We start from the raw sequence: 26,324 nt of genomic DNA, 5'->3' as shown, positions 1-26,324 counted from the left end.
TGTTGAGCAGGGCTTCATGGCTCAGCACTGTCTACTTAGACCTCCGTGTTCTTCCTGTCCATTTCGTCATCCTTGACAACAGGAAAGCGCAGCTCCCCAGGCCCAAGCTCCCGCTTCTCTTGCTGCTTCCTTTGCCACCATCAGAGGGCAAGCTCAGGGCTGTACTAACCTCCTTGTTTCCTTCTTCTGTTTGAAAATCTCTGTGCATATTCTGTAATAAATGACTTATTAAAACCCTGGGGCTGATTTCCTGGAACGTTAAATTCAGGGAGCTATGTGAGAGCAGTAGGGCCTGTTACTGTTGGCTCCAGCTCAGGAGAAGGGGGTGGTGGTCAGGTGACTTCCCTTCTTTTCCCTTTTTCCTAGCTCAAGAGCACATCTCCCATGAGCAGTCACCTCTCTTTCTCTTCCTCACAGCCCCAGCAGCTCTCTGAGGCCCCATGGTCTTTGAATTTGGGAAAAACAGCAATGACATCCCAGGGCAGACCTGACCCAGGGTCTGAAAGGCTGTCAGGAGGTTATGAGGGTATAGCTCTTTGGGCTGAGCTGGAGAAAATTCTGTATTGCAGGGAAAGGGTGAGAGACCCATGATCCTCTTTCATCTCAGAATATTGAAATTGGCTGCTCTCTGCTTTCTTAGCCTTCAGAATTTAGATTGACAAATGGAGAAAAGAAAAATTTTGCTTTATTCCTATTCATCTTCATCCAAGAGGTAGACAGATAGGTGTGAACTTCCTCTGTGCCTGGCACTGGAGTAAACTTAGCCCAGCAAGCCCTAGTTTCTGCCCTCTGGTGATCCACTTGGGGAGATAACAAATGGTTCTCAAACTAGGTGAATTAATTTAAAAGAGAGAGAATGAGATCTGAGTCCTTAAGTTCCCTTCCCTTTTCCTCTGGTCAGTTGGTTTAGCCTCAGCAAAAGTAAATTGATTTGGATATCACCTAAGCCAGACATCCCCTACCTACCAGACTACATCATACATTCCACAGTGCTGCAGAAATTAGTTCTTGGATGATCTGCTCTTCCAGAAGATTGTGGTTTGAACTGTCCTCTCACCACCAGCTAAGTGAGGACTGGCTAATAATAATCTTTCCCTGTGGCATCACAATTGAGTCCTGGTGCCATAGAGGCCATCTCCTGGACAGCCGACCCGTGCCTTTGGGATGGGCAGCGGTAGAAAGGCTGGGTAGTCTCATGTCCCCTTCCCGGGGCTGGTGAGGCACCCAGCACCCCTCACGCCTGTGTCCACCTCCAGGCTGAAAGATCTGTTCTACCGCTCAAGCAACCTACAGTACTTCAAGCGGCTCATTCAGATCCCTCAGCTGCCTGAGGTAAGGTGCCCAGTCACTCTCTGGGAGCTTCTGAGCCCCAGGGTCCTCTCTAAAGAGGCCAGTAGGGCCCGGTGGGTGACCATGGGTTGAGGATGTGTCTTCCTCTTCAGAACCCACCCAACTTCCTACGGGCCTCTGCCCTGTCAGAACACATCAGCCCTGTGGTGGTAATTCCAGCCGAGGCCTCATCCCCTGACAGCGAGCCGGTCTTGGAGAAAGATGACCTCATGGACATGGATGCCTCCCAGCAGGTGAGGACAGCTAAGGAGAGAAACGTGCCTCTTCCCCTACCTCTAAATGAGTGTAGGTAGGGGAGCAGAGAAGCCTGGGCAAGACTTTTTGGATCTACCAGGTTCTTCTAACCCAAGCTCTCAACCTACACTGAGCATCCTGCCTTTGGCCCCTAGGAGGGACCAGAAATAGATGTGAACAAAATCAGAGAAGGCTCCATTCTTATTTGTCACGCATTTGACCCACACACAGAAGTCTCTGGATCTCTAATTTTGTTCTCCATTTTTGGTCACCACAGAATTTATTTGACAACAAGTTCGATGACATCTTTGGCAGCTCGTTCAGCAGTGATCCCTTTAATTTCAACAGTCAGAACGGTGTGAACAAGGATGAAAAGTAAGTCCAAGCTGGGTTCAGGCAGAGGGTACAGAAGCCGAACAGTCTGACCGGCAACCCTAACAGTGCAATCCCTCGTGGCACTCGGCGTCTCCGACAAATGTCTTGACCCTAAAATATAGTCCCTTTAATCCCTGAGGAAAGTCTGCTGAGGCTGAAATAACTGTGGACCCATGGGGGGTGAGATTCATACATGGTGATCCCGATATGTAATTTATGGAATTTCAAAGAATCACCCCAAATTAACACCAGCTCTTACACAGTCTCTCTCCTCACATACTTAGAAGGAAAGGGGTAGGAGCCCAGGGGAAAAAAGCTTGCTCTTCTGTCCCCAGGGATCACTTAATTGATCGGCTGTACCGGGAGGTCAACGGGCTGAAGGTGCAGCTGGAGAACTTGAAGACAGAGGTACGAGGGCCCTGCTCTGCCTCGGGACTCTGCCTCTCACTGCACACTTGTATACTAAATTCCTTTCACATAGATTCTGATTGGACCACATCTTAAGGGGGGTGTGGGGGCCAGGGCAGGGGATGTTAATTAGTAGAAATGCCAGAGCCAAAAGGAGCTGGTTTTCCTGTGGTCTTGGTTGTAACACATTCCATGCTTCTCACCCTAAGAGCGTCCACTGAACCCAACCCCTGGGTCTCTGTGTTAAGGTGATGCTGATCACCGCCTGGCTGTGACCTATAGAAAAAAGATCTACTTTTCTCATGGGGTGATGAGAAGGGCTTGATGGCAGCCCTGATGGCTGTTTGCAGAGTCTGGCACTGTAATCATGCCCGCTGCTCGGCCCTTGGCTGGGCTTAGGCTCACTCACAGGTACAGGCGAAGCGCCCTATCCCTCCCGCTGCTGGCTCCTCTGTGGCTCCTGCCAGCCCACCCTAACAGGACCTGGCCCTCAGCCCCTGTGTTTGGGCGAGTGGCTGGTAATGACCAATAGACTCAGTTCTCATGAGGCCTGGGGAGCTGGCCTTTTAGGAAAGCCTAGGTATCTATTCGGTCACTGCTGGAAACACAGCAGGACCCAGCGCTCCACCCCAGGGCGGCCCGTGACTGGACACCTCCGGGCCCCTCTCACAGAGCCAGCGCACAGCACTGCAGCTGAAGGGCCGCATCAGCGAGCTGGAGGCCGAGCTGGCCGAGCAGCAGCACCTGCGGCAGCAGGCAGCTGACGACAGCGAGTTCCTCCGGGCCGAGCTGGACGAGCTCAAGAAGCAGCGAGAAGACACAGAGAAGGCCCAGCGGAGCCTGACAGAGATAGAACGTGAGAGACTGTGGGCCAGAGTGGGGCTGTGGGTGAGGGTTGGTCTATGGGCGAGGGTGAGGCAGGAGCACTGTCTGCTGGACTCAGGATGAAGGGGGAGGCTGGGGCAGAGCTGGGCTTGTGTCTGCCCCAGAGAGGTTTCAGGAGTGTCAACTGCTGTTACCATGAAGGGCAGACTGGATCCAGCAGGTGGAGAGCCCCATGGAGGGCACTGCTGGGAAGAGGGAGTGGAGGACAGAAGGTGACACAGAGTGCCGCCCCGGGGAGTGCATATGCAAAGGATAAATAGCCTAAGAAAAACATGACATAAAAGTCAAAAAACTGCGTGTAAATGCTCAGGAGGTGTGAGTCAGTGGAGTGATTTGAATCAGATGAATTCTTTTTTTAAACTTGTCATCCCAGGAATTACTCAAGCAGGATTTTTTGAGGGCAAAGAAGGTCCATGGCATTTGTGAAAAGATAGGGTCTTCTAGGGACCCTGGCTTATTGGAAGGAGGGCAGAGGTCCCCCCGCGGTTGAGTCCTCACCGTGTTCCTCAACATTACAGGGAAAGCCCAGGCCAACGAGCAGCGGTACAGCAAGCTGAAGGAGAAGTACAGCGAGCTGGTGCAGAACCATGCTGACCTGCTGCGGAAGGTAAGCCCTCAGCCCCTGCCTTGTCACGTGCCAGCATTGCGGCAGCCGGCAACTGCAGCCGGGCCCAGCGTGCTCAACAGCTTCTAGGGGATATCACCATTTCTGAGAACCACAGCTTTTCAGGCTCCCTTGCCTCCCACATTTTGGACTCCACCATAGACGCCAGCTTCCATGACCCACCATGTTCATTATTTTTGTAAATGCTAGAGAGTCAAATACCTGAAGATGACTACTTTATTCTGGCATCCCTCTGAAAGGTGATTTTTTGTCCCACTCTAGAGCATCTGTGATAGTTTGTTCTAGAAGAAGATGTCCTTTAAACCTGAGATAAGCCAGTTCAAGACACTGTTCTTCCCTTACAGAATGCAGAGGTGACCAAACAGGTGTCTGTGGCCAGACAAGCTCAGGTGGATCTAGAACGAGAGAGAAAAGAACTGGAGGATTCCTTTCAGCACCTAAGTGACCAGGCCCAGCGGAAGGTGAGGGGAAGAAGTATGTGGGAAAGAAGTAAATGGTCAGTCTGAGCTGGACTGCACAGATGGAAACGTTGCTCCGTGGGCAGTTCTGTGGGTTAGAGACCGATGAGATCCTACAAGAGGCCACATAAGACACCAGGACATGGTACCAACACATGAGGCATTAGGGCAGGAAGTAATGAAGTTGTGTGGGTTTATCAGTAAAGGCTTCCCTGGCACAGTAGTAGAGAAGGGAACAAAGCGGAGATGGCAGGTGTCGTGGGGAGAGGGTTGGCAAGCAGGCAGCCTCGGGTGGAAGTAAGGTGTCAGAGGGATAGAACTGAACACCTTACACTTAGAGCAATGCCTTCTACACTTTTCTGTGACCCATGCTGGAAAATACATCCATCTAATGGAAATAACGTTTCACAAAGCAGCGCTTACTATGTGAGTGCATTCGGTTGCCTTTTTTTTTTTTTTTTTTTTTTGCTCTGTTTATTTCATTTTTTTTAATGTTAGCTGTAAATTCTTATTAGTAGGTTGCAACTGCTCTTTGGAAAATGCCATTTAGAAAAGAAATAAAAGGAGAATCTATTTAAGACAGTACAATGGTGTAGTTCAGCAGGACACTGGTGTCAGGGTATAGGAATGAAAGTCTATTTCTGCTATAACCAGCACTATGGGCTCAAGCTTGACATATGGGAAATAGCCTTAAAATCCCTTCCCTTCTTTGGTACACCCTGCGTCTTCACCTTCTCTCCCCTCAACTTTTTGTTGAGACAAAATTTACATGGGAAAGAGTATACAAACCTCATATAGTTCAGGGATTTTTACATTCGTAAAAATTTGTAGCCACCACCCAGTTCAGAGTGCCCCTGCTTCTCTTCTCTTTCAGACTCAGGAGCAAACAGAAATTCTAGAGAACTTGAAGCAAGAACTTGCCTCCAGCAAACAGGAACTCCAACTTGTCCAGGGCAACCTGGAAACTTCTGCCCGGGTGAGCCCCCCCAGCACCGTCCTCATCCCTTGCCCCTCTGGCTATGGGATCGCTGCTTTCCAGCACTGGTCACCATCTAGGTAGGGCCACGCTGTCCCACATGTTACCAGAAAGTGCTCTGGAAGTGAAAATGACAGATTAAAGAGATACGACCCGCTGTTCTTGTGGCCAGGTGGTGGGTATGGACTTCCAGAAAGGGGACAGCTTGATTCTCCTCCTCCCCACATTTCTGCCATTGCAGGCAGAGTCAAAGCGGGAGGCCCAGATTGCTGATCTGGAGAAGGAGCAGGAAAGCTTGCTGAAGGCTGCTGCTCGCCGAGAGGAGGAACTGTCTGCTCTTCAGGAACAGCTGGCACAGACCCAGCTCACACTGTCTTCCACGCAGGCGAGGCTCAGACACCATGCGATGCTGCTCGCGCTCACACTCGTGTATCCATGGAGGCAAGGGGGCTGGGGAGGGGGTTCGAGCCTTTGACCTGACTGGCATTCTGTAGGCTCCTGATGCCAGTGTGCCTGGGTCATTCATGAAACAAGGCCAAGCAGGGTGCTCTCTCATCTGAGAAAGGATGCACTTGTTGCTCTCTCCCTCCAAGAGTGGAGAGGGTTCCACCCCACAGCCCTCATGGCTCATGGCACTTACCTGTCGACAAAGGTCGTTTTGTCCCTGTGTCAAGCAAATTGACTCAGGCCTCACAGTTTGAGCTAAGCTGCCAGGAATTCCAGCGAGCCTGGAGGGCTGTTGCTCGACCGCTGCTGAGGTCCGTGGCAGACTCACCTCCTGGGCCATTTCTAGGAATCCGTGCACCAGCTCATGAAGGATCAACGGAAAAAGCTTCTGGCAGAGTCGAGGAAAGCTGCAGAGCAGATGATCCAGGAGGCCCTGCGGCAGCTGGAGGAGCCCACGCTCATCAGCTGTGCTGGATCTGCAGGTGCGCTCCCACACCCGCCTGGCTGCGGCCTTTCAGCCTGATGCTGTTTGCTGTGGCTTTGAACCCCAGGTGACACTGGCCTAGGGTCCTCATCCTGGCTGCCTGTCAGAATCACCAGGGGATGCCGGGCCCCATCCTGAGAGCTGTTCAGTTAGAAGCTCCCGGGCAGAGGATTTCCTGATGTCCCGGGTGGGGTGGCTACTGCTTTAGTCAGCAGGACACTACCTAACCGAGCAGAGCCCTGGTACAGCTCTGAAGGCCGGAGGGAAGAGGAGCAGACCGTGTATAAGGAGAAAAACGTAATCTGAATCAAGACGGTTGCTTGTGAGCGTCCTGTCTAGACAAGGGAGTATCATAAAGCGTAGAACAGCAGAGGCAATACAGTCACAACCACACCTTGGCACACGTCCACACATGGGCCTTGGGTGTGCTCCTCAGGCATGCGGGAAAGGGATCTGGGGCGGAGAACAAGGGAGGGCCTTGGCGCGGTGGATGGGAGCGCATCCAGGCCCTGCAGTTTGTGAGATCGTGGACATGGTGCTGACAGATGTCGTCACGGCTCCTTCTCAAGCAGAGGGGACATGTTGGCAAAGTAACAGAGGTCCCACTGAGGGACAGGCAGATGGGAGGAAACAGCTGACAGTCGATTTTTATTATCCAATAGAAAGGTCTTTATTTGATATCTTATTCAGCAGGGAACCCATCTCTAAAGAAACAGCTGCCAGTGAAGCACACTGAGCACCTGATTTACTGAGGGGAGGCCAGGATGTACAGTGGTGGGCGGATCTAAGATGTCATGAGCTGGGTTTTGAAGGAGGAAGAGGGACATGAACCAATGGAGAGGAAGAGAAGTGAGATAAATAACAATAATTGCTGGCATTTATTGTGTGCTGGTGCCAGGTGCTATTCTGCAAATACACAAATACAGACCCCACCTTGTTACAGGTCTGCACAGGGGCCTTGTGCGTGAGCCAGGGTCCTAAGGGTACACAAGAGAGGGAACTGAGTCAGAGAAGTCCTCTGAACAAGAGAGGGCCTTGGCACCCAGTGGGTGAAAGCATCCACCTCCCCTGCCATGGAGGACATGTTCCAAGACCCCCAGTGAATGCCTGAAAGCAGGGATACCCCTGAACCTACATGTACTGTTTTTTCTTCTGCATACACACCTGGGCCTCCCTGGTGGTGCAGCGGTTGAGCACTGGGTTGCGAAGCTGCCCACGGCCTCTGTGGCGCCGGTTCGATCCCTGGCTGCTCCCCGGCCACCGGCCACCTGAGGAGGGTCCCAATGGCGCGCAGACCTCTCCTGCCGCCCGCTGCTCCCCTCAGCAGTGTACTACGGTCCTTCTGTCTGCTCTGCTTCCCTGCTCTGGCTCTGGTGAATTCTCTCACCCTCCCGCGCTTCTGACTGTACCCAGTGCTTGTATAAACAAAACAGACAAACAAACAAACAAAACATGCCTCTATAAAAGATAAATAAATAAATAAATAAAAATAAATAGATAAATACATACACACCTATGACCAGGTTTAACTTACAAGTTAGGCACAGTAAGAGATCAGCAATAGAAACATAAAAAACGATAGAACAATTCTAATACTATACTGTAATAAAAATTATGTGAATGTGGCCTCACTCTCAAATGTCTCATTCTGCATAACATTTGCAGACTACGGTTGACTGTGAGTGACTCAATGGAAAGTGAAACCAAGGACTACGGTAGAGCCAAGGTCCAGGCCCAGGAGAAATGAGGCTTCAAGGGTCTTGAAAGACCAGGATAACCTGAGTTTCAGGCAGTGGGCAGTAATGAGAAATGAGGGGCTGGATTACGCTGGCGAGGTGATTGCGCCAGTTCTCGGCTAAGAAACAGACTCAGAAACACAGCTTTGGAAGTAAGGGAATCATGTCCAGGGTGGTCTCCTGGTCTTAGGGCAGCTCCTGCAGGCCTGGGGCCACTCACTGGGCAGGCCCGTCCATCGGGGGTGTAAGTAAGGCGGGTGAAGCATGCTTTTCAGCTCCAGCTCTGACTGCCCTGTCTTCCCTCTCACAGATCACCTTCTTGCCAAGGTCAAGTCTGTTTCCAGTTGCATCGAGCAACTGGAAAAAAAACGAAGTCAGTATCTGCTCTACCCAGAAGGTAAGAAAGGCCAAGGACAGTAACTCTGGGCAGGACTCGGAGACACTACAATGTGCAAATAGTGACAGGCTCCTGTGCCCCAAGAAAGGAGTGTGTATGACTCCAAAAATGGTGGAGGAGGAGCCACCCTCAAGCAGGACTGAGAGACTTCCCTCTGACTCCCCAGCAGATATCAGTGGGCTTCTCCACTCAGTGACCCTCCTTGCACAATTGACCAGCGACACCATTGTTCAGGGCAGCACTACCTGCCTCAGAGCCCCACCAGAGCCTGGCGACTGTGAGTACCAGGGTTGGAGGCTGCTGTGAAAGTCTGGGCAGGGGCAGGGTGCAGAGGACCTTTAGAAGTGTCTGTCGCCTGTATCTCCAGTGCTGACCGAGGCCTGCAAGCAGTATGCCAGGGAAACCCTCACCTACCTGACTTTCCTGGAAGAAGGCGCCCTGGAGAATGCAGACAGCACAGCCATGAGGAGCTGCCTCAGCAAGATCACAGCCATCGGCGAGGTAGTACGACGTGATTACTGGGGAAGTTACTGTTCTCGGGTGTGAGTGCTGGTGATTCGCCAGGGAATCGGTGAGGTTCAAGCCGGCTCTTTCTACACTTACAACTTGATTGTAAAAAGTAAGAGTTAAGGCTGAAAAATCTGACCTTCAATGACTTTCTGGTTATATTTAATTCACTGGCTGTTGACTGAGGATTGACTGTGATCATCACAATACTAGGCAAGATAAAAAAATAAGTCATTTCCATCTTCAAGGACTTTTATCTGGAGTTAAAGGCAGACTTATTCATTCAGTAAACATGTAGTGAATGAGTCCTGTATGCTGGTATTGTGCTGGGTGGAGATGTATAGAGACAAGTAAGACATGGGCTCTGTGAGAAAGAAAAATAAAATCAACCATTTCTATAGTTTGATGAGAGCTGTAATAAAGTCGACAGTGTAAAGCAGCATTTAGCTAATTCCTAAAATGTGCAGTACAGTCTGATTCCTTTTAAGTAAAGACCAAAACATGCACACGTAATATATTGTTGAAGGATGTATTTCTGTAGAGCTTTAAAAAAAAAAAAAAGACCCAGTAAGCACTCTGTTTATAGTGGAGTGGGGCCCAGGGAGGGAGAGAGAGGAAATCAGGGCAGGAGTCAAAGAGGACTCCAAAGGTATTAATAGTGTTTCTTAAGTTGTTCTTTAAGTTGCTTGGTAGATAACATGGGTCATTACTCTTATTCTTTAAGCCACATCATGGGCTTTGCCATCAGCCCTGAGTTCAGATTTCTGCTCTGCCACTTATTAGCAATGCAACTGCGGTCGAGGCACTGGGCCTCTGCACCTTGGCTTCGTGGGTGTAGAGAGGGTTGCAGGAGTTGGGAAGGGGAGGCCTTCTGGAAGATCCAGCTTCCGCAGGATCAGATTCTTTGGTGTCAGGCTAGCACATTCTGGTTTCACAGTGTAGAGAGTTCTAGACAAGGGCTGTGATGGATGCCCCTTCGTGGTTTACAGACGTGTGTTATATGGCGGCGCCTTCCTGCCTTCTGCCAGGTGGAAGGGAATTGGGAATAGAAATGTGTTCAGGAGTCACTTCAGCCTTTATGATGCTGTTCACAGGAGCTCCTGCCCAGGGGCCTAGACATCAAACAGGAGGAGCTGGGGGACCTGGTGGACAAGGAGATGGCTGCTACCTCAGCGGCCATTGAAACTGCAACGGCCAGAATAGAGGTATGGGCACCGCGGCAAGACCTAAGGATGCTCTTGTAGTCACCCTTCGGCAGCGTTACCCACTGGGCATCTCTCACTTACGTGCTAAAGTGGTATCATAAACAAGCCAGAACACAGGCCCACTGGGACTTCTGAGGGCCAAAGCATGAGAAGGTCCTCGCTGCTGGAAGAGAGCACCTTCCGCAAGGATCATACTTTGGTGTCAGACCAGCATGTTCTGGTTTCAGCTTGACCATTTGTATGACTTCTGAGCTTTGTTACATCAGCTAGGATTCAGATTCCATTGCTATGTGATGATGATGATGATGATGATAATAGTCCCCACTTCAGAGGGATGTTGTAAGCATTAAATGAGATATTGCAGATTTGTCACAGGACCAGGATCTCAGTAAATAAAGTCTCAGGGAAACCAGTGTGGGCACCATTGGAAAGTCACTTGTTGCGCCTTTGGTGAAAGACTCAGGCCGCTGCCTTCCTGTGTGTGCCCTACAGCCTGTGGACATAGGGCCATAGCTCTCGAAGTCTGCATATACCAGTGAGTGTGGGTCCCAGAGAGCCAGGCCCTCGCTGCAGAGCCTGCTACAGCCTCGTCCTGAGTCAGATGGAGGTTGGGTTCCTTCCCTGACTCTCACGCGGATGCAGGCGGGCTCTTCTAGATTTGGGTTTCTCAGCTGCTTAGGGATGCTAGACTCAAAAGTATAGTGGAATGCCAGTGGGTTCTCATTACCCATCACATGGTGATAGACCCTCCTTCTTTGTAACAGGAGATGCTCAGCAAATCTCGAGCAGGAGACACAGGAGTCAAACTGGAGGTGAATGAAAGGTCAGTCTGAGCAGCATGGTGGCGCCATGGTGACTGGGTTGGTCTTCCCTGCTCTAGGTTATGCCAGTGGGATAGAAGCCGAGCAGCCATGGGGCAGGGCTGAGTGTGCAGTTGTCCATAACAGTACTAATGATGAAGATAACACCACTGTTGTATTACAGGGAAAAGGAAACCCTGAGAATCACCACTTAAATATTCTTTATGAAGAAGAGCCCCCAGTCCTGTCTCCTCACTCACCACCTTTCTTTAAGGGCTGTACCCCAGAGAGAGGATCCCTGCCTTCCTTCCTGTTCCCAGTTTGTGTATATTTAGTAGTAAAAGAGAAATCTTCATTCACTATTGTGCGCAGCCTCTATTTTGTGTCCCTAAGGTTTTTGTTTTGTTTTGTTTCTTGCAGGATCCTTGGTTCCTGTACTAGCCTAATGCAAGCTATTCAGGTGCTGATTGTGGCCTCCAAGGACCTCCAGAGAGAGATTGTGGAGAGTGGCCGGGTAGGTGTGGGTGAGGGCCCATGAACAGAGAGTCCCAGGGGACTTAGCTCCCTGGAAGGCTAAGTCTGCTTCTTAACTCACCCACATTCAGTGAAATCTGTACCTGATGCTGCCTCACCGGTGCATCCACCTGAGGACGCAGCTGCCACTCTGTGGACTTGAGCAGACACCATGGGAAGAAGTGGGGGGCACTGCCGGGTCCCCAGAGAGCAGTCAGCCAGGGCTTCCAGCTGCAGGCTCACTAACCCAGGCCGCATAGTTGAAGCTACTGTGGAACGCAGTGTGCTCTGCACAGCTGGGCTCCTGGAGTAGGAAGCGAGGGCTGACAAAATCAGGAGCGCACAGCTGGAGCTGACCATGGCTCCGCGCATCTGTCACCCGCAGGCAGCTCACAGTTATCCATACTGGCTTGGTGGTTCGTGAGCATCATCACTGGTTTTCTCACACCTTTGCTGGCATTACTGCCATCTCTTTCCTCACATCTTCGTGTGAACTGTGCCCAGGAGACAGGAGTCGGGGGGGTGGTTATGAGCCTGAGAACAGTCCAGTAAAGAACAAAACCACATATGCTCTGGCGGTGCTTTCTAGCAGCCTGAGAGGCGCTCTTTTGTGTCCCCAGAACAGAAAGAGGCACAGAGCAAGTAGATGTCGCTTCTCAGTCCATGTGCATAAAAGCATTTGAAACCCACATAGAAATAATTTTTAAAATTACTACATACTTTCCTTTTTTTAGCAAATCTTAGAGTGGCAAGACTACCCTTGGATCCTGAGTTATTCGCATGTGCATTATAGTAGAAATATCATGATGTGATAGACATGCCACCGGCTTTATGTGGAAAAAGCCTAAGATTTACTTCTCTTTATTTCCTGCATGACTTTAGAAAACCTATTTTTTTGCCTCAGAACCTCGGTATTGTCACCTGTAGGCTGGGAAGGATAATGTTTACCTCTCAGGATTACTGTGAGCACTGTGTGAACTAACAGCTATGAAAGTCCCTGGCACATAGTAGGCACTCCCTGAAAGTGGCTGTTATTATTTCTCCTTCCCCTAGGGGACAGCATCCCCTAAAGAGTTCTATGCCAAGAATTCTCGGTGGACGGAAGGACTCATCTCAGCCTCCAAAGCTGTGGGCTGGGGAGCCACTGTGATGGTGTAAGTGTCTGTGGGTCCCGAGGCTCCTCACCCCACCCCGTGTTCTGTTGATCACCCCAAACAACAACTGAAGGGAAAACACATGCCCTTACAATAAAGTGTTTGATAGAAAGTCGGCAGAACTAACAGTTGAATCTCCTGGGCAACGTGGGGCGTTGGGGCAAGAGGCTGTCCTCCCTGTCCAGCAAGGTGGTGTGGAGTCTCAAGGTGACATCTGTCCATGACCCCATCCATCTTGTCCTTTCCTCCCAGGGATGCAGCTGATCTGGTGGTACAAGGCAAAGGGAAATTCGAGGAGCTAATGGTGTGTTCCCACGAAATTGCCGCAAGCACAGCACAGCTTGTGGCTGCCTCCAAGGTAGGGCCCGTGTTGGACTCCTCGGACACTAAGACCTGGCTAGGTTAGAGAAGACTTGGACCATGGAGCTCGCACCAAGAACAGATGATTAACCCAGGGCCTGGGTGAGCTGGGTCCCAAATTTAAAGTTGGCCTCTCTAGGGTTCTACACTACTCTCCTAAAAAGCCTTTCCTCAGTCAGCGAGGAGCCCCTCTTCCCAGCTCCCCACATGTGCGCCTCTGCAGCTCATCTCGCTTTTGTTACAAATGGTCTTTGAGGACTATTTGAAACTTAAGAAACATTATTAATACCTTTGGAGTCGCCTTTGTCTCCCGCCCTGGTTTCAGCTCCCTTCATCCCTAGGCCCCCACTCCACGCAAGCACACTGACCTCTGATTCCCCATCACAGAGCTCCAGATTTGAAACATTGTCCCAACTGGTCATTCTGCAAGACTTGTCACTAATCCTTCTTTGAGTTTCATAGTACCCAGGGAGTGTTCTTTTATCATCCTTATTTACTGCCCCAAATTGGTTTCCCCAGCTGCAATACTTTATCAAAATGTATGATGAAGCAAGAGTTTGAGGCCACCAAGCAAATAAGCCTGGAATGGTTTTTTATATTAGAGATAAGCCAGAAGTTGATTCTCTAAGCAGCAATTTTGAGAAGTTGATTGACTGTCGCCTCGAGTCATCAGACCAGTTTGACAATGTCATCGCCCTCTGTGTTGCGTGAACATGAATCTACTTGTCCTGGCAGGTGAAAGCTGATAAGGACAGCGTGAACCTGACCCAGCTGCAGCAGGCCTCCCGGGGGGTGAACCAGGCCACAGCCGCGGTTGTGGCATCCACCATTTCTGGCAAATCCCAAATTGAGGAGACAGGTAACCCTCCCAATGCTGCACTTCTCTTACCCCCTGCCCGCCCCTTTTAGCTGTTCTTTATGTTCTTCTGCATCATCCCAATTTCCAGTCTTATTTTTCATCTCTTTACTTTCATACACTCGTTGTCTCAGTAGTTGAGGCCCCATACACATAGGCTAGGTTTATACGGTTGTGTGTCACTTAATGTTTTGGTCACCAGTAGGCCCCCTATTCCATGGTGGCCCCAGTAGGCTATAGCATCTAGGCGAGCTGTGGCCAAGCTGGACCATCTATGTCTGTGTAGTGTCATTATACTCTGTGATGTCTGCACACTGATAAAATAGTATGTTGTCCCCATCATTAAGTGACTTGTGGCCCTATTGCCGTGGTGACAGGCTTTTATGTGGGTTTTGCAATTAGCTATTTTTCTGATATCAAAAGAAATGATTCTACAGAGTCATTTCCTGGGGGTGGAATCTGACCCTGGTTATCCTGCCACTGCATCTTCCTTTACTTCCTTCCCTCATGTTGATAAATGGCAAATGGAGCTTTCAGCTGAGCACTGGCATTGCCAGCCTCTCAGGCATGAGTCAGCCAGGAAAGAATATTATTTGACCTTTTTTTTTTACTTTATTTGACAAATAATGGATATTATTTGACAAGAGAATATCCATCTTTGCAGACAATATGGACTTCTCAAGCATGACGCTGACCCAGATCAAACGCCAGGAGATGGATTCCCAGGTAGGAGCTTCACTTCTTAGTCTCATCTCTGTTGCCTGTGGTATAGGCCCCAAATGTCAACCCCCCGAGAGAAGCCGATGACAGAGACCTGGGCGCAAATGATCACAGATGTACCTGTCAGTTCAAGAAGGAATGTAAGTGGTGGTGGTGGAGAGAGGTGATGAGTGAAGATCAGAAGCTAACCTCTTGGGCCTCCCCAGTGGTGCAGCAGGTTGAGGGCCGTGCTGTGAAGCTGTCCACAGCCTCTGCAGCGCGGGTTAAATTCCCGGCCAGCCAGGGAGATACCCACATGGAGCGGCAGACCCCTCCTGTGTCGCCCGCTGCTCCCCTTAGCAGTGTATTTTGGTTGTCTGCCTGTTTTGCTCCCCACTCTGTCTCTGGTGAATCCTCTCACCCTCCCGTGCCTCTGGCCTGTACCCCAGTTCTTGTATAAATAAATCTTTAAAAAAAAAAAAAGAAGCTAATCTCTTGCCCATTAGCCTTGGGCTGGTGATCCTGTTATCAGGAGTCTCCTCGCACAAACTGGTATTAATAGTCTTAGTATTGATAAGTTCTTAAAAGTTTCTGATATAAATTATGTGTAATTACCTTTAGTTTTTTAAAAAATTGATTTAATGTTAACCCATCAAAAGCCATTTCTCTCAGTTCTGTAAAGGTAAGACTTACAAAATAGGAGTCAGTGGGATCCTGAAAAAAAAAAAAAGACTGACACTCCTGGTCATCAACCATCGGGTCCAGTGCAGATGGCAGTTGTTAAAGGGCTACAGATGGGTCACTCTGCGTCTTTGGGGAAAGTTACGTGACCCAATTTCTTTGTAAATACCGAAAGAACTGAGCTTACACTTGAGCGGCCTCTGTGTCTTGCTTGGTGGTCTGGTCCAGTCCCTCTTGACTCGAATTCTCCTCCCTGGCTGGGATCTTCTCCTTGAGTTCAGTGCTCGTCCAGCTACCTGCTTGGTATGGCCAAGTGATGCCCAAAGACTATCTCAAACTTAATATGTCCAAAACAGGTCTCTAGGTTGCCCTTTCACCCAAATCTGCCTCTCCTGCTTTTCTCCATCTCAGCAGGTGGCACCACCACATGCCTGGGTGTTGAAAGCAAGCCTAGGAGTCATCTTTGTTTTTGTTTTTTTCCCCCACCATCATCCTTGTGTCCCCATGTCCCTTTCTGCCTTCCCCTCTTAAATCTCAGCCCTCAGGGTGTTTATTAATATTCACTCATTCTGACTTACTTTTTTGCACATAATTCCCTCAAATTCCCTCCTTTTTGTTCAAACTAGCTACATTTCACCCTTCATTAAGGCTGTATTCTATTCTCCGAATACCTCAAGTTCACTCCTGCCTTATAGTCTTTGTCCCGCTGCTGCCTGTGCCTAGAACATTCTTCACCGGTTCTCTAAACAGCTGGTCTTTGGTGGCCCTTTGCAGCAGCCTCTACTGACCACCCTTAGTCTTTATCACATCATTCTGTGTCAGTTTCTTCATGACTTGATCTTTTCTTAATCATTAGTTTATCTCTTCCCCCTACAAGGTAAGCAGGGACCTTGTCTGTGTACCAGTGTCTGCAGCTCCTGTAATAGAGCTTAGGGTACATGATGGATGCTCAGCAAATATTTTCTGAATTAATAAAAAAGATAAGTAAAATTAAAGAGAAAAAGCGATAGCCAAGAACCATTTGTAAGCCTGTCTGTGCCTTTTCCTATAGCAATAATAATCCGAAGTTGTAACAGCCCTCAGATGCCAGAACCATCACATTTGTTTTCTTCGTGGGCTTCCAGTGAACTGAGATTGAAGGAGAAGGGCTAAAATGGGATTGGAACACACCATATAGATGGGCTGAACACCCAAGCTGGTTTTAGATAGTGATCCATCAGAGAGACACCAAGATAAGCCCGAGTTCCATTCAGGCACTTGGGCTGTAAAACACCATTTCCAGTAAAGGGTCACAGCGAGAAAACATAAGAGCCACTGGGAAGAATGGGTGATGAGAGGATCGAGAAATTATAGCAGGGACAAGGGCCAAAATTAAAGATGGGTAAGCTTTGGAAATGGGGGTGAATAACGAGGGTGTAGAAAACTAGAACACAGAGAGGAAATGGATTAAGTCAGCCTAAGACAGTTCTCGGATAACTCCTGAAAAGAAATTTCTACTTTCCCACAGGTTAGGGTACTAGAGCTGGAAAATGATTTGCAGAAGGAGCGTCAAAAGCTGGGAGAGCTTCGAAAAAAGCACTATGAGCTTGCTGGTGTTGCTGAGGGCTGGGAAGAAGGTAAGACTCTCTGAGGAACAGAGCCAGCCACAGTGAGGGGACGGCGCTGTGTGATGGGGCCTGCCCCTTGGGTCACTGACTTCCTCCTCCTCCTCCACTCACAGGCATGTCTGCTCTGCAGTTATAACTAACCTTTAAGCCCACAGCAGGGTAAAGTGTGGTGAATTAAAAGCTTTCGTTGTCACTTTAACAACCTATAGTTGACCACCTTTCATTGACCAGTAGACTGTGTGCTCACTTGGCACCATTGCCTTTTGGGCCCTGCAGTGCTCCCCAGTTTAGTTTAGTTTGTGGGTCAGTATAAAATTGAATATGAATGAATGAAGAGTGGTCAGTGGGGATCTGGCAGACAGGGGCTAGCGCCAGCGATGGGAAACATTGGTCAAAAGATAGAGGGTCAGGAGCTGAGATAAATGGACTAGAGTGAACTTGGCCAACAAGCCCAGAAACTCCATGAATGTCACTTCATGCTCAAAGTGGCTAGTTTGATCACAGCCAAGATTGTTGATTCTCCTGGGACTTGGTTGACTCTGGGAACCCACTACAGACATACCTAGTCATTGCTGGACTAGAAGATTACATCACGGTTGTGACTATGATGTTGTTTAGAACCCAACATGGTGGCAGTTTTTGTTGGTTGAACGAATGCGTGTGTACATGAAGTAGAATGAAACATACGTTATTATTGTCTTTTAGGAACAGAAGCATCTCCACCTACACTGCAAGAAGCGGTAACCGAAAAAGAATAGAGCCACACTGAAGCCCCACACATCAGAGTATAAACCCTTGTTGCCCATCTGTGTGTTTGTTATCCTCCCAGCCACAGCCGAAACCCTTGGAGCCTCAAGGGCAGTCACACCACCCCCATTGTCCAGTTCTGAGGACCTGATGGCCCTTCCCGAAACTCCCTTCACACTCACACCCGTTCCTTTCAAACCCGTGATCTCTGTTCTTTCTCCGCCTCCCCAGTGTCCAGACTGGCCCGGAGAAGAAGGGGACCAGGGCCATCTCCACAGAGAGGACCTCCCTCCCAGTCCTGCCTGCTGATTCACCCCGAATCGGTGTCCTTATGAGAGGGGCTTGTTGCTCTGTTGAGTGCCTGGAGAGGGAAGATCTTACACATTTTCTTTTCTGTTTTCTTCTCAGTCTTTTCAGTTTCATCATTTGCACAAACTTGCGAGCCTCAGAGGGCTGGTGGATTCCAACCCAGGACACTACCCTGAATCTGTGCACCGAGTCGGAGGAACAGCAGGAGTGTCCTGGCTGAGAATGCCCAGGCAGTTCTCCCCCTCTTTTGGCTGTTCATGGATTCCCACTGCTTCTTGCAGTGGTTGGTTGGGTTTTTTCGTTTTCTTTTTTCAAGTTTTACTCTTATAGCCAACTCTCTCGCACCGCGAACGCCCTGGGGCGCTGCGCCGTCAGGGTCCCCTCACCACAGCAGTTCACAGCGATGGTGCTGCCGGGCCTCACCTTGGTGCTCCACATCAGCCTCCTCACCGCACGGCCCGCCAAGCGCGTGGGTCAGCCGGGGCCTCCCCTGCCGGGCACACTGCTGAGCCACACTTTCCTCAAGAGGCAGGAGCAGAGCGAGTGCCTTTCCTTCCTGAAACTGGAGCCCCGCTGGAAGCCTCTGCCCACCTTCACAAGCGAGAGGGCTACAGAAGGAGAGAGAGGAGGGGTGCTCATGGCCTGGCTCTTCCCAAGATGCATTTCCCGGGAGCTCCTGGTGACCAGGTTGAAAAACCTTATCTCATGCTTGAATGGAGCTGGTGAGAGCAGCCACACTGACTTCTTCCCCTGGAACAAGTTGCCCGCCCACCTCAAGTTGGCCACCTCCCTTCAGACCCGGGCAGGGCCCTAAGAGGCAGAATGCGAGGGGTTTCCAGTTCCTTTCTCCAGATACCTGCTTTGGCATCCTCTTGAATCTGAAGAAGACAGTTCCATGTTCTACCTAATTGACAGACCCAGAAGACTAGACAGACTGCAGGAAAGAGCCCTGTGCCTGGTTTGGCACCTTTACTATTTATTACTCTATTCAGCAGCAGCAGCCGCCTGCAGAAAGACACTTGAAGCAATCAGGGTTTCAGATGTGACGTTGGCATGGCTGGCATGGCTACCCTGGAACAACCGTCTTCAAGAACTACAACCAAGTCCAAGATGCCGTCTTGACTTCTTACTGGCTTGGATCCTGAAGCAAGCAGGCCCTCAGAGCATCTGGGTCAGGGACAGCGTGAAAGGGTCCACTGGTCTGACCTCCAGCCTCATGCTCCCGGCCTCACTGCCCTGTGGACGGGATGAGGACAGAGGGGCATGAGCAGCCTCCTAGAGAAAGGCAGCCTGACAGTGCTTCCCCCTCCAGGTGGACCCCAACATTTAAGTGACCTTCCAGTCTTGGACAAAGTGTCTTCCTTTCTTATCTGTAGCAACTCACAGGTAGTAACCAACAAGCACTTCCCAGGATCTGTCCCCACGGAACGTTGCTAGGTTTTGCTGCATGACAGGTTGTAGGACTCCTGTTTGATCACTGTGAATCAACCCTCCCTCCTTCCTCGCTCCCCAACTCCCTCTCTGTGCATTTTCTAAAGCAGGGCACTCAAAACACTGTCTCCCAGCAGCTTGGATTACGAGACTGGGCTGAAGGGGGGGCCGGCAATAGAGATTGTGCTGTCTTATGTGTAATGCTTCTTGTACTGGCAGTTTCCACCCACGGCTCAGAAGGAGTGGTGTGTGGCTGCCCTGGCAGTGATGTGCCAATTAAGCCGAACAGTGTGTTCTCAGTGTGGGTCAGCATTTCCAATGGTGGCCGTCCCTCACTTCCAGAATCTGGACCATTTAAACATTTGGCTCCAAGTTACTGTGGGAGGGGGAGGTGTTAGGTGTCCAGTGTATTGTACCACATTCAGTTTCTCCCCTAATAAGAAGCCATGGTAATTATTAAAACCTTCATGGACTTAGCATGAGAAATAAAACATTTGAGAAAGCACTTAACCAGAAGTACCGTTGGATGTAATATAATGACTTTCACCATCACTCAAACAGGAGCTACCCATTTTCTAGCCAAAATCAAGTTGTCCTATCTTGGCTCTTGTGAAAGTGAATGTTATACTTGGTATGAAACAGATTAAAACAGGGATCGCATCTTAAGGCTCAAAATGAACTTCACAGCCTTTTAAATTAGTCACTGAGCATCACTAGTGACCAAAGTCTCGTGGGTGTAAATGTGTCATAGCAAGAGAGGACAGCAAAAAAATAGTGGCTTAGGATTGATGAGATGTTGAATTCAGCACCCGCTATTTAATTCTGTAACACAGTGCTCTCATATCTCTAAAACAAGGATTTATGTGTACATAATAAGGAAAAAAAAAACTAGAAAACAGAACCTCCCTTTCTGGGGTTATTTTATATCTGAGCAAAGAGTTTAAATTAGACATTAATTTAGATTGTTTGCTGATCCTCTTGCCCATAGCAGGATCCCTGGAATCTGAGTCGCTAACCCAGTAGTTGGAACCAAATGTTATTCAGAGCATCCTTTTTTGGAGTTGTTTAGACTACCAGATCAAGCACCCCGGTTACACCAGCTACCATGGGATTGATTAGATTGATTTGCTTTAGCTTCTCCCCAGAAGGGGCTGGTTCAGAATTTGCACCTGGGAAGTGCTCACTTCAAGGCCATTTCCTTAGTTTAGGGGGGTCTACTGGCTCCACTTAACGCTGGTCTTGAGTAACTGGCCGATTTCTTGCTACTTCTACCACCTTGCCACATCTCTAGAAATCCTTCCTACCAATGACAGTCTTCAGCCCAGCATTGGCCTTCTAACCAGCCTGGCTTTGCCATTGCTCTGCCATCCTTAACACTCCAGGGACCGCACTGCTTGTAGCACAGAAAGCCACCACCACAGGCCTGCCAGCTGTCCACATAGCAAGCTGGGCCAGCCATCTGCTGCTCAAGTCCTCTGTCTCCCAGGTCCAGACAAATATTCGATCAGCAACCAACAGCAGTGGCACAGCCGCTCAGCCCGGGAACCCAGGTGACATGAAACAATTGGCTAGATGCCACTGGGTCCAATTCTGAGAGTAGGAAATTTCCAGACATGTCTTTCAGGTGATCCTCAGCTACCTCAGGTTTGAAGGCCCTAAATTAAGCTGATTACTACTCATAGGGACAAACCGAGGTGGTTCAGATCAATCTTGGTGATAACACAAATTGTCTCAAACTTACAACAAACTCACGTTTAGGTTTGCAGAGACGGGTTGGGTTTGTTTTTCTCTTCTGTTTTTAACATTTTCCCCAAATGTTCCATTAGAATAGTTCCTATAAAATGAATTTCATTTTTCACTGAGTGCCTACCTTCCCAGGGCAGGTAGCCACTGGCTTTTGTTCCCTCCCAACAGTACTTTTATTATGGTATTAAGGCCCTTCTTTGTATACTACACTGCATCTGTGTTTTCAATTTTTCAAATAAAAACTTCAACCTGGCAATGGAGAGTAGTGGTGATAACTGACCGACCGAGGTGGCTTTGAGGCCTAGGGTTCCAGTGAAATTCTTTTTTTTTTTTTTTAAGATTTATTTATTTATACAAGCACTGGGTACAATCAGAAGCACAGGAGGGTGAGAATTCACCAGAGCCAGAGCGGGGAGCAGAGCAGGCAGAAGGACCCAAGTACACTGCTGAGGGGAGCAGCGGGCGGCAGGAGAGGTCTGCGCGCCATGTGGGACCCTCCTCAGGTGGCCGGGGAGCAGCCGGGGATCGAACCGGCGCTGCAGAGGCCGCAGGCAGCTTTGCAACCCAGCGCTCAACCGCTGCGCCACCGGGAAGGCCCTCCAGTGAAATTCTTCATTTACATCCCAAGGTTCCTTGAATCCACTTAAGTTCTGCATCTTTAGTTATATATCTTGAAGGGGAAATTTTCAGAGAGCCACAACTACTCTGGCCTTTCCTTGGCTGTGTTAGAGAAAGAGCCATTCATGTGCACCCTTCACACACCTCCCGTCCTCCATCTACTCTCTCTCTCTCTCTCTCTCTCTCTGTGCAACCCATCAAAGTGCCGCCATGGTCAATACCAATTTACCTACAAGGTCAGGTCTGCATAAAATCTGGGTTCTCAGGCTGTGAATATGCCCTCTCTACTCAGGCAAATATAATCTGACACCTTAAGATAGGGTGAGACAAATTCAGAAACAAGCTGCCAATCATAGGGGAGTCATAGCCAAACTGTCACAGCTACCAGAGGGTCTGCGGAAGGAACTGACAGAAGGGGGCTTGTTGAGCAGAGACCTTTCTCCAGCAGGGTTGTCTGCTACCTGATGCCCTTGGTGTGCTAAGCACAGGGCACCTATGAGGAAAGGAGAGAAGCGAGGTAGGCCTGGGGTTGGTAAGCAGAATTGCCCAAATGACTCAAGTAAGGAGAGAAAGAGGCAAGTCCTCAGAAGCTAGAATTTATAGCTAAATAGGTCAGAGAGCTGGGAAAGCAGGAGAAGAAAAATGGCATAGAAACTGCCTAGCCAGGAGATGATCCAGATGAATACCCTTGCCTGCCACTGGGTTTTCCGCGCCCCCATGCGGAACACAAAGTTGAGCCTGTGAAGCACCACAGATAGAATGGACAGCTCTTGGTCACAGCACTTGCAGGCCCTCCTACAGCTCAAGTATGAAGAGGCGGGAAAGCCAGACAGGATCACTGCTCAGCCTCAAGGCGCCAGGCTTTTAAGGGCCTTCGTCAAAATTTTCTAAATCCCTTTCTGAGAGGCCCATAACCACCTGAGGGGGGGGGGGGCTGGGATGCAGCACTGAAAATTAAGGGAAGACAGTATTTCAAGAAGAAAAATGGGATAGTCTCATGTACTGGTGTTCTGAATGCACGTGACAAGAAAGCACCGAAGGAGCTCAGATCACTTCCAAGTGGAAAGTAAAGCTGTATTTGAGCTGTAACTGATCGTTAAAGAATAAATCTGATTACAACAGGTAAAAATGAAGGAAGAGGGGAATGCTACAAAAGATATAAAAATGAGCCAGCAAGGTTAGGAAAAGGCCTATTCTCTGGTTAAAGTGTAGAGTTCGTGAGGAGAGAAATGGGAGATAAAGCTGAAAAGGTAAGTTGTGGTCAAGCTATAGAGTCCAGGCTAAGAGCAGCAGGCTGTTGGGGGTCTTGTCCTCTCTCCCTGCGTGCACCGGTCAGGCTGACCCACTGAAAACACTCCCTCTTAAGTGCCCCTTTTACTTTGCCTTTTCCCTCGGCTTCAGTCCCTCTCACAAAGCAACCTTCATCATTCTGCGTATACCTGTTCCCTCTTACAGCCAAAACTGCGCCTAACACCGGCTGATAGCACAGCAATTCTGTTTCTAGAGAAAGGCTAAGTCCAGACTATCTTCAGAATCCCTACTGAACTCTCCTCATCCCCTTTAGTTAAGTGCATTTTATTCCTGTGGTACAAAATTCAAAATAAATTTTGAAAATACTATTTCATTGATTCCTGTAATAGATGCCTAACATTACAACGGTTATGTCCTCTGGGATCATATCTCTTATTGCACACAGAAGACTGTCCGAAAAATAAAGCAGATATGGCGCCTTCTCTAAGGACCTGCCAAACTTGAAAGGAAGCTAACATATTCATTAGAAAATGAAATATGTGAAAGATGAAATACTATTTCATCAATTATTTCAAGAAATCTATCAGTATTCAAAGGAAAGAGAACTGAAGTGATAACTTTAGAATGTAGCAGCATCAATAGAAATGATTTTAAGGAGAAAAACTTAAACATGCTTCGAAGCTAAAAAGATGTCAAAGGAGGTAGAGATCGAAGTATGAGAGAAGAGAATGATGAAGAAATTTTCTTGAGAGGTAGATTCATTCATAGTTCTTCCTCAATGTTCACATGTTTAAGGCACAAGGGGTTCAGTGCCAGGGATGCATCCACCCTTCTAGAACTTGCAGTCAGGTGGACCCTCTCATTGCAACTGAAAAAGTACCACTCAAGGCCCAAGGATGCACAGAACTAACACATTCAGGGAGGTTGGAGGAACATCCAGGAGATGACCTTTAAACAGAAAACTGAAGAATAAGTAAAAGTTGGCAGGGCAAGAGTGAGGGGAATAACATTCCAGGCAAAGTGAACAGCAATGAGACAATTTGGCACATTGAAGAATAACACAAGCCCACACAGCTGAGAGGAGCAAACGAAGGGCCAAATTGCAGAAGGCCTTGGATACATTTGAGGACTAGGGATTTATGCTCTGGATTCCAACTAAGGGTGCGATGTGACACCAAAAATCACCTCATCTAAATAAAGAGCCTCTTGAATCTTCCACCTGCAGCAATTCTGTCCCCAGCCAAGCCACTCTCATTCTGCAGCTAGAGTAACCACTATTCCCCAAGTTAAATCTGTCTTGTCACCCTCCCTCCCTTTCCTAACACCTTGCAGTGACTTGTTTTTATTTAAAATGAGGTGAAATGTACATAACATACAATCAACCAGTTAGTACATTTAGTGCATTCACATTATCCTGCCACCACCACCTTATGTACTTTCAAAACATTTTCATCATCCCCGAAAAAAAGTTAAGTCATCATCCCCTTTCACCCCTCTCCAGAGCCCCTGAACACCGATTGTTTTCTACCTCTGTGCAACAGTGTATCACAGGACCTCCCCGGTGGCGCAGTGGTTGAGCGCTGGGTTGCGAAGCTGCCCGCAGCCTCTGCACCGCTGGTTCGATCCCCAGCTGCTCCCTGGCCACCTGAGGAGGGTCCCGCATGGCGCGCAGACCTCTCCTGCCGCCCGCTGCTCCCCTCAGCACTGTACTTGGGTCCTTCTGCCTGCTCTGCTCCCCGCTCTGGCTCGGTGAGTTCTCTCACCCTCCCGCGCTTCTGACTGTACCCAGTGCTTGTATGTATAAATAAATAAATAAATCTTTAAAAAAAAAAAAAGTGTATCACAGATGGTGTTATATACTTGTGAGGAAATTATGGAATATAGGAACAGTCAAAACATTAAATGTTTATGGATACATACATAGTTAAGTACAAAAACAAAAAATTTATGTTAACGGCTACTAGGAAATCCAAGAGGGCAGATGCCATAGGGATGGGGCAGAAAGGAAAGACAGTGGACTGTCTGTTGACAAGGTTCAAGACATGCAACCCCCAAATATGGTAATTTGACATATTAAATATTTTAAGATGAAGGAATTTGAGAAACACTATGTGCAGGAAGTACTTCCTGAACTTTCCCTAAAGTAGGTTATAAACCCTTCATGTGAGGGCCTCCCCGGTGGCGCAGCGGTTGAGCGCTGGGTTGCGAAGCTGCCCGCAGCCTCTGCAGCGCCGGTTCGATCCCCGGCTGCTCCCCGGCCACCTGAGGAGGGTCCCACATGGCGCGCAGACCTCTCCTGCCGCCCCGCTGCTCCCCTCAGCACTGTACTTCGGTCCTTCTGCCTGCTCTGCTCCCCGCTCTGGCTCTGGTGAATTCTCTCACCCTCCCGCGCTTCTGACTGTACCCAGTGCATGTATAAACAAAACAAACAAATAAATAAATAAAATAAAACATGCCTCTATAAAAAAAAAAAATAAAATAAACCCTTCATGTGAGACATGACCTCTCAATATCTGGAGAGGGATGCTGAGAGGAATTTGAATAAACAGGATTTCCTTGCTGTTCTCCCCAGTTTATCACTTCCAATCCATACGCTTTTTTGTCCCATCAGCATTTTTTATGACTCTTTACTATTCATCACCCTTGGCATAAAAACAGAGGTGAACCACTTCTTCAGATCTTTATTTACCTATGAAGGCTCCCAATGTTGCAAAACTTACATTTAATAAATTTGTATGTTTTTTCTCTTTTTCATGTCTTTTTTTAATCCTGCAAAAATTCATTTTTTTTTAATTTTTTAATTTTTAATTTTTTTTAACAATATTTCTTTCCCCCACCCCCTCAGGTGTAGTCCCTATAGAATTTCCTTCCCCAAGGCACCTGTGCATCATCACCACAGTCTCCTGTTTTCCTCCCTCCCCCCCCTCTGATCCTTCTCCCTCCTACCTCCCTGCAGGATGTCTCTGATTTGTAATTGTCTGTTTTTGCTTTGTTGTGTTTTGTACTGTTACTTTTTTTACACTGATGTCTTATTTGGTTCCCCTATATTCCTGTTATAAGTGAACCCATCCAATATTTTTCTTTTTCCTTCTGGTTATTTCACTGAACATAATTCCTTCTAGCTCCATCCATGTTGCTGCAAATAGCATGAGTTTATCTTTTTTGATTGCTAAATAATATTCTATTGTGTATAAATACCACGTCTTCTTGATCCAGTCATCTATTTTTGGGCATTTGGGTTGTTTCCAGATTTTACCTATTGTAAATAGTGCTGCAATAAACATAGGTGTTCATCTGTCTTTTGTTACAGAATTCCCTGCCACGAATTTAGAAGGGTAGAGAAAAAGACAGTTTTCTTCCTCTACATTTTTTTCATTTAAAAATATTTGGGGGACCTTTTTTTCCATTTAAAAATATTTGGGGGAGGGCCCTCCCTGGTGGCGCAAGGGGTTAAGACACAGCACT

The 26,324-nt window shown here is 48.5% G+C and overlaps 1 protein-coding gene across 1 annotated transcript in view; it reads left to right on the top strand.

The window, feature by feature from the left end:
* Nucleotides 1-17,515, top strand: part of HIP1 (huntingtin interacting protein 1) — a gene marked incomplete at both ends in the record, with an annotated part of 118,284 nt that extends 100,769 nt beyond the window's left edge. Inside the window, 22 exons of the mRNA XM_084251034.1 lie at nt 1,257-1,332; nt 1,443-1,583; nt 1,862-1,959; nt 2,295-2,367; nt 3,040-3,223; nt 3,771-3,859; nt 4,222-4,338; nt 5,210-5,311; nt 5,553-5,696; nt 6,105-6,240; nt 8,289-8,375; nt 8,545-8,652; nt 8,743-8,876; nt 9,977-10,087; nt 10,852-10,910; nt 11,308-11,401; nt 12,454-12,554; nt 12,807-12,912; nt 13,650-13,773; nt 14,435-14,496; nt 16,658-16,766; nt 17,463-17,515. Coding sequence (XP_084107160.1) covers nt 1,257-1,332; nt 1,443-1,583; nt 1,862-1,959; nt 2,295-2,367; nt 3,040-3,223; nt 3,771-3,859; nt 4,222-4,338; nt 5,210-5,311; nt 5,553-5,696; nt 6,105-6,240; nt 8,289-8,375; nt 8,545-8,652; nt 8,743-8,876; nt 9,977-10,087; nt 10,852-10,910; nt 11,308-11,401; nt 12,454-12,554; nt 12,807-12,912; nt 13,650-13,773; nt 14,435-14,496; nt 16,658-16,766; nt 17,463-17,515 — 2,308 coding nt within the window. The remainder of the gene's footprint in view (nt 1-1,256; nt 1,333-1,442; nt 1,584-1,861; nt 1,960-2,294; nt 2,368-3,039; nt 3,224-3,770; nt 3,860-4,221; nt 4,339-5,209; nt 5,312-5,552; nt 5,697-6,104; nt 6,241-8,288; nt 8,376-8,544; nt 8,653-8,742; nt 8,877-9,976; nt 10,088-10,851; nt 10,911-11,307; nt 11,402-12,453; nt 12,555-12,806; nt 12,913-13,649; nt 13,774-14,434; nt 14,497-16,657; nt 16,767-17,462) is intronic.
* Between the last annotated feature and the right edge of the window lie 8,809 nt (nt 17,516-26,324).

The sequence above is a fragment of the Talpa europaea genome (assembly GCF_964194135.1).
Source record: "Talpa europaea genome assembly, chromosome: 12".
Classification (NCBI taxonomy): domain Eukaryota; kingdom Metazoa; phylum Chordata; class Mammalia; order Eulipotyphla; family Talpidae; genus Talpa; species Talpa europaea.
Note: the sequence above shows the minus strand (reverse complement) of the source record. Positions and strands in the feature narration are given on the sequence as shown.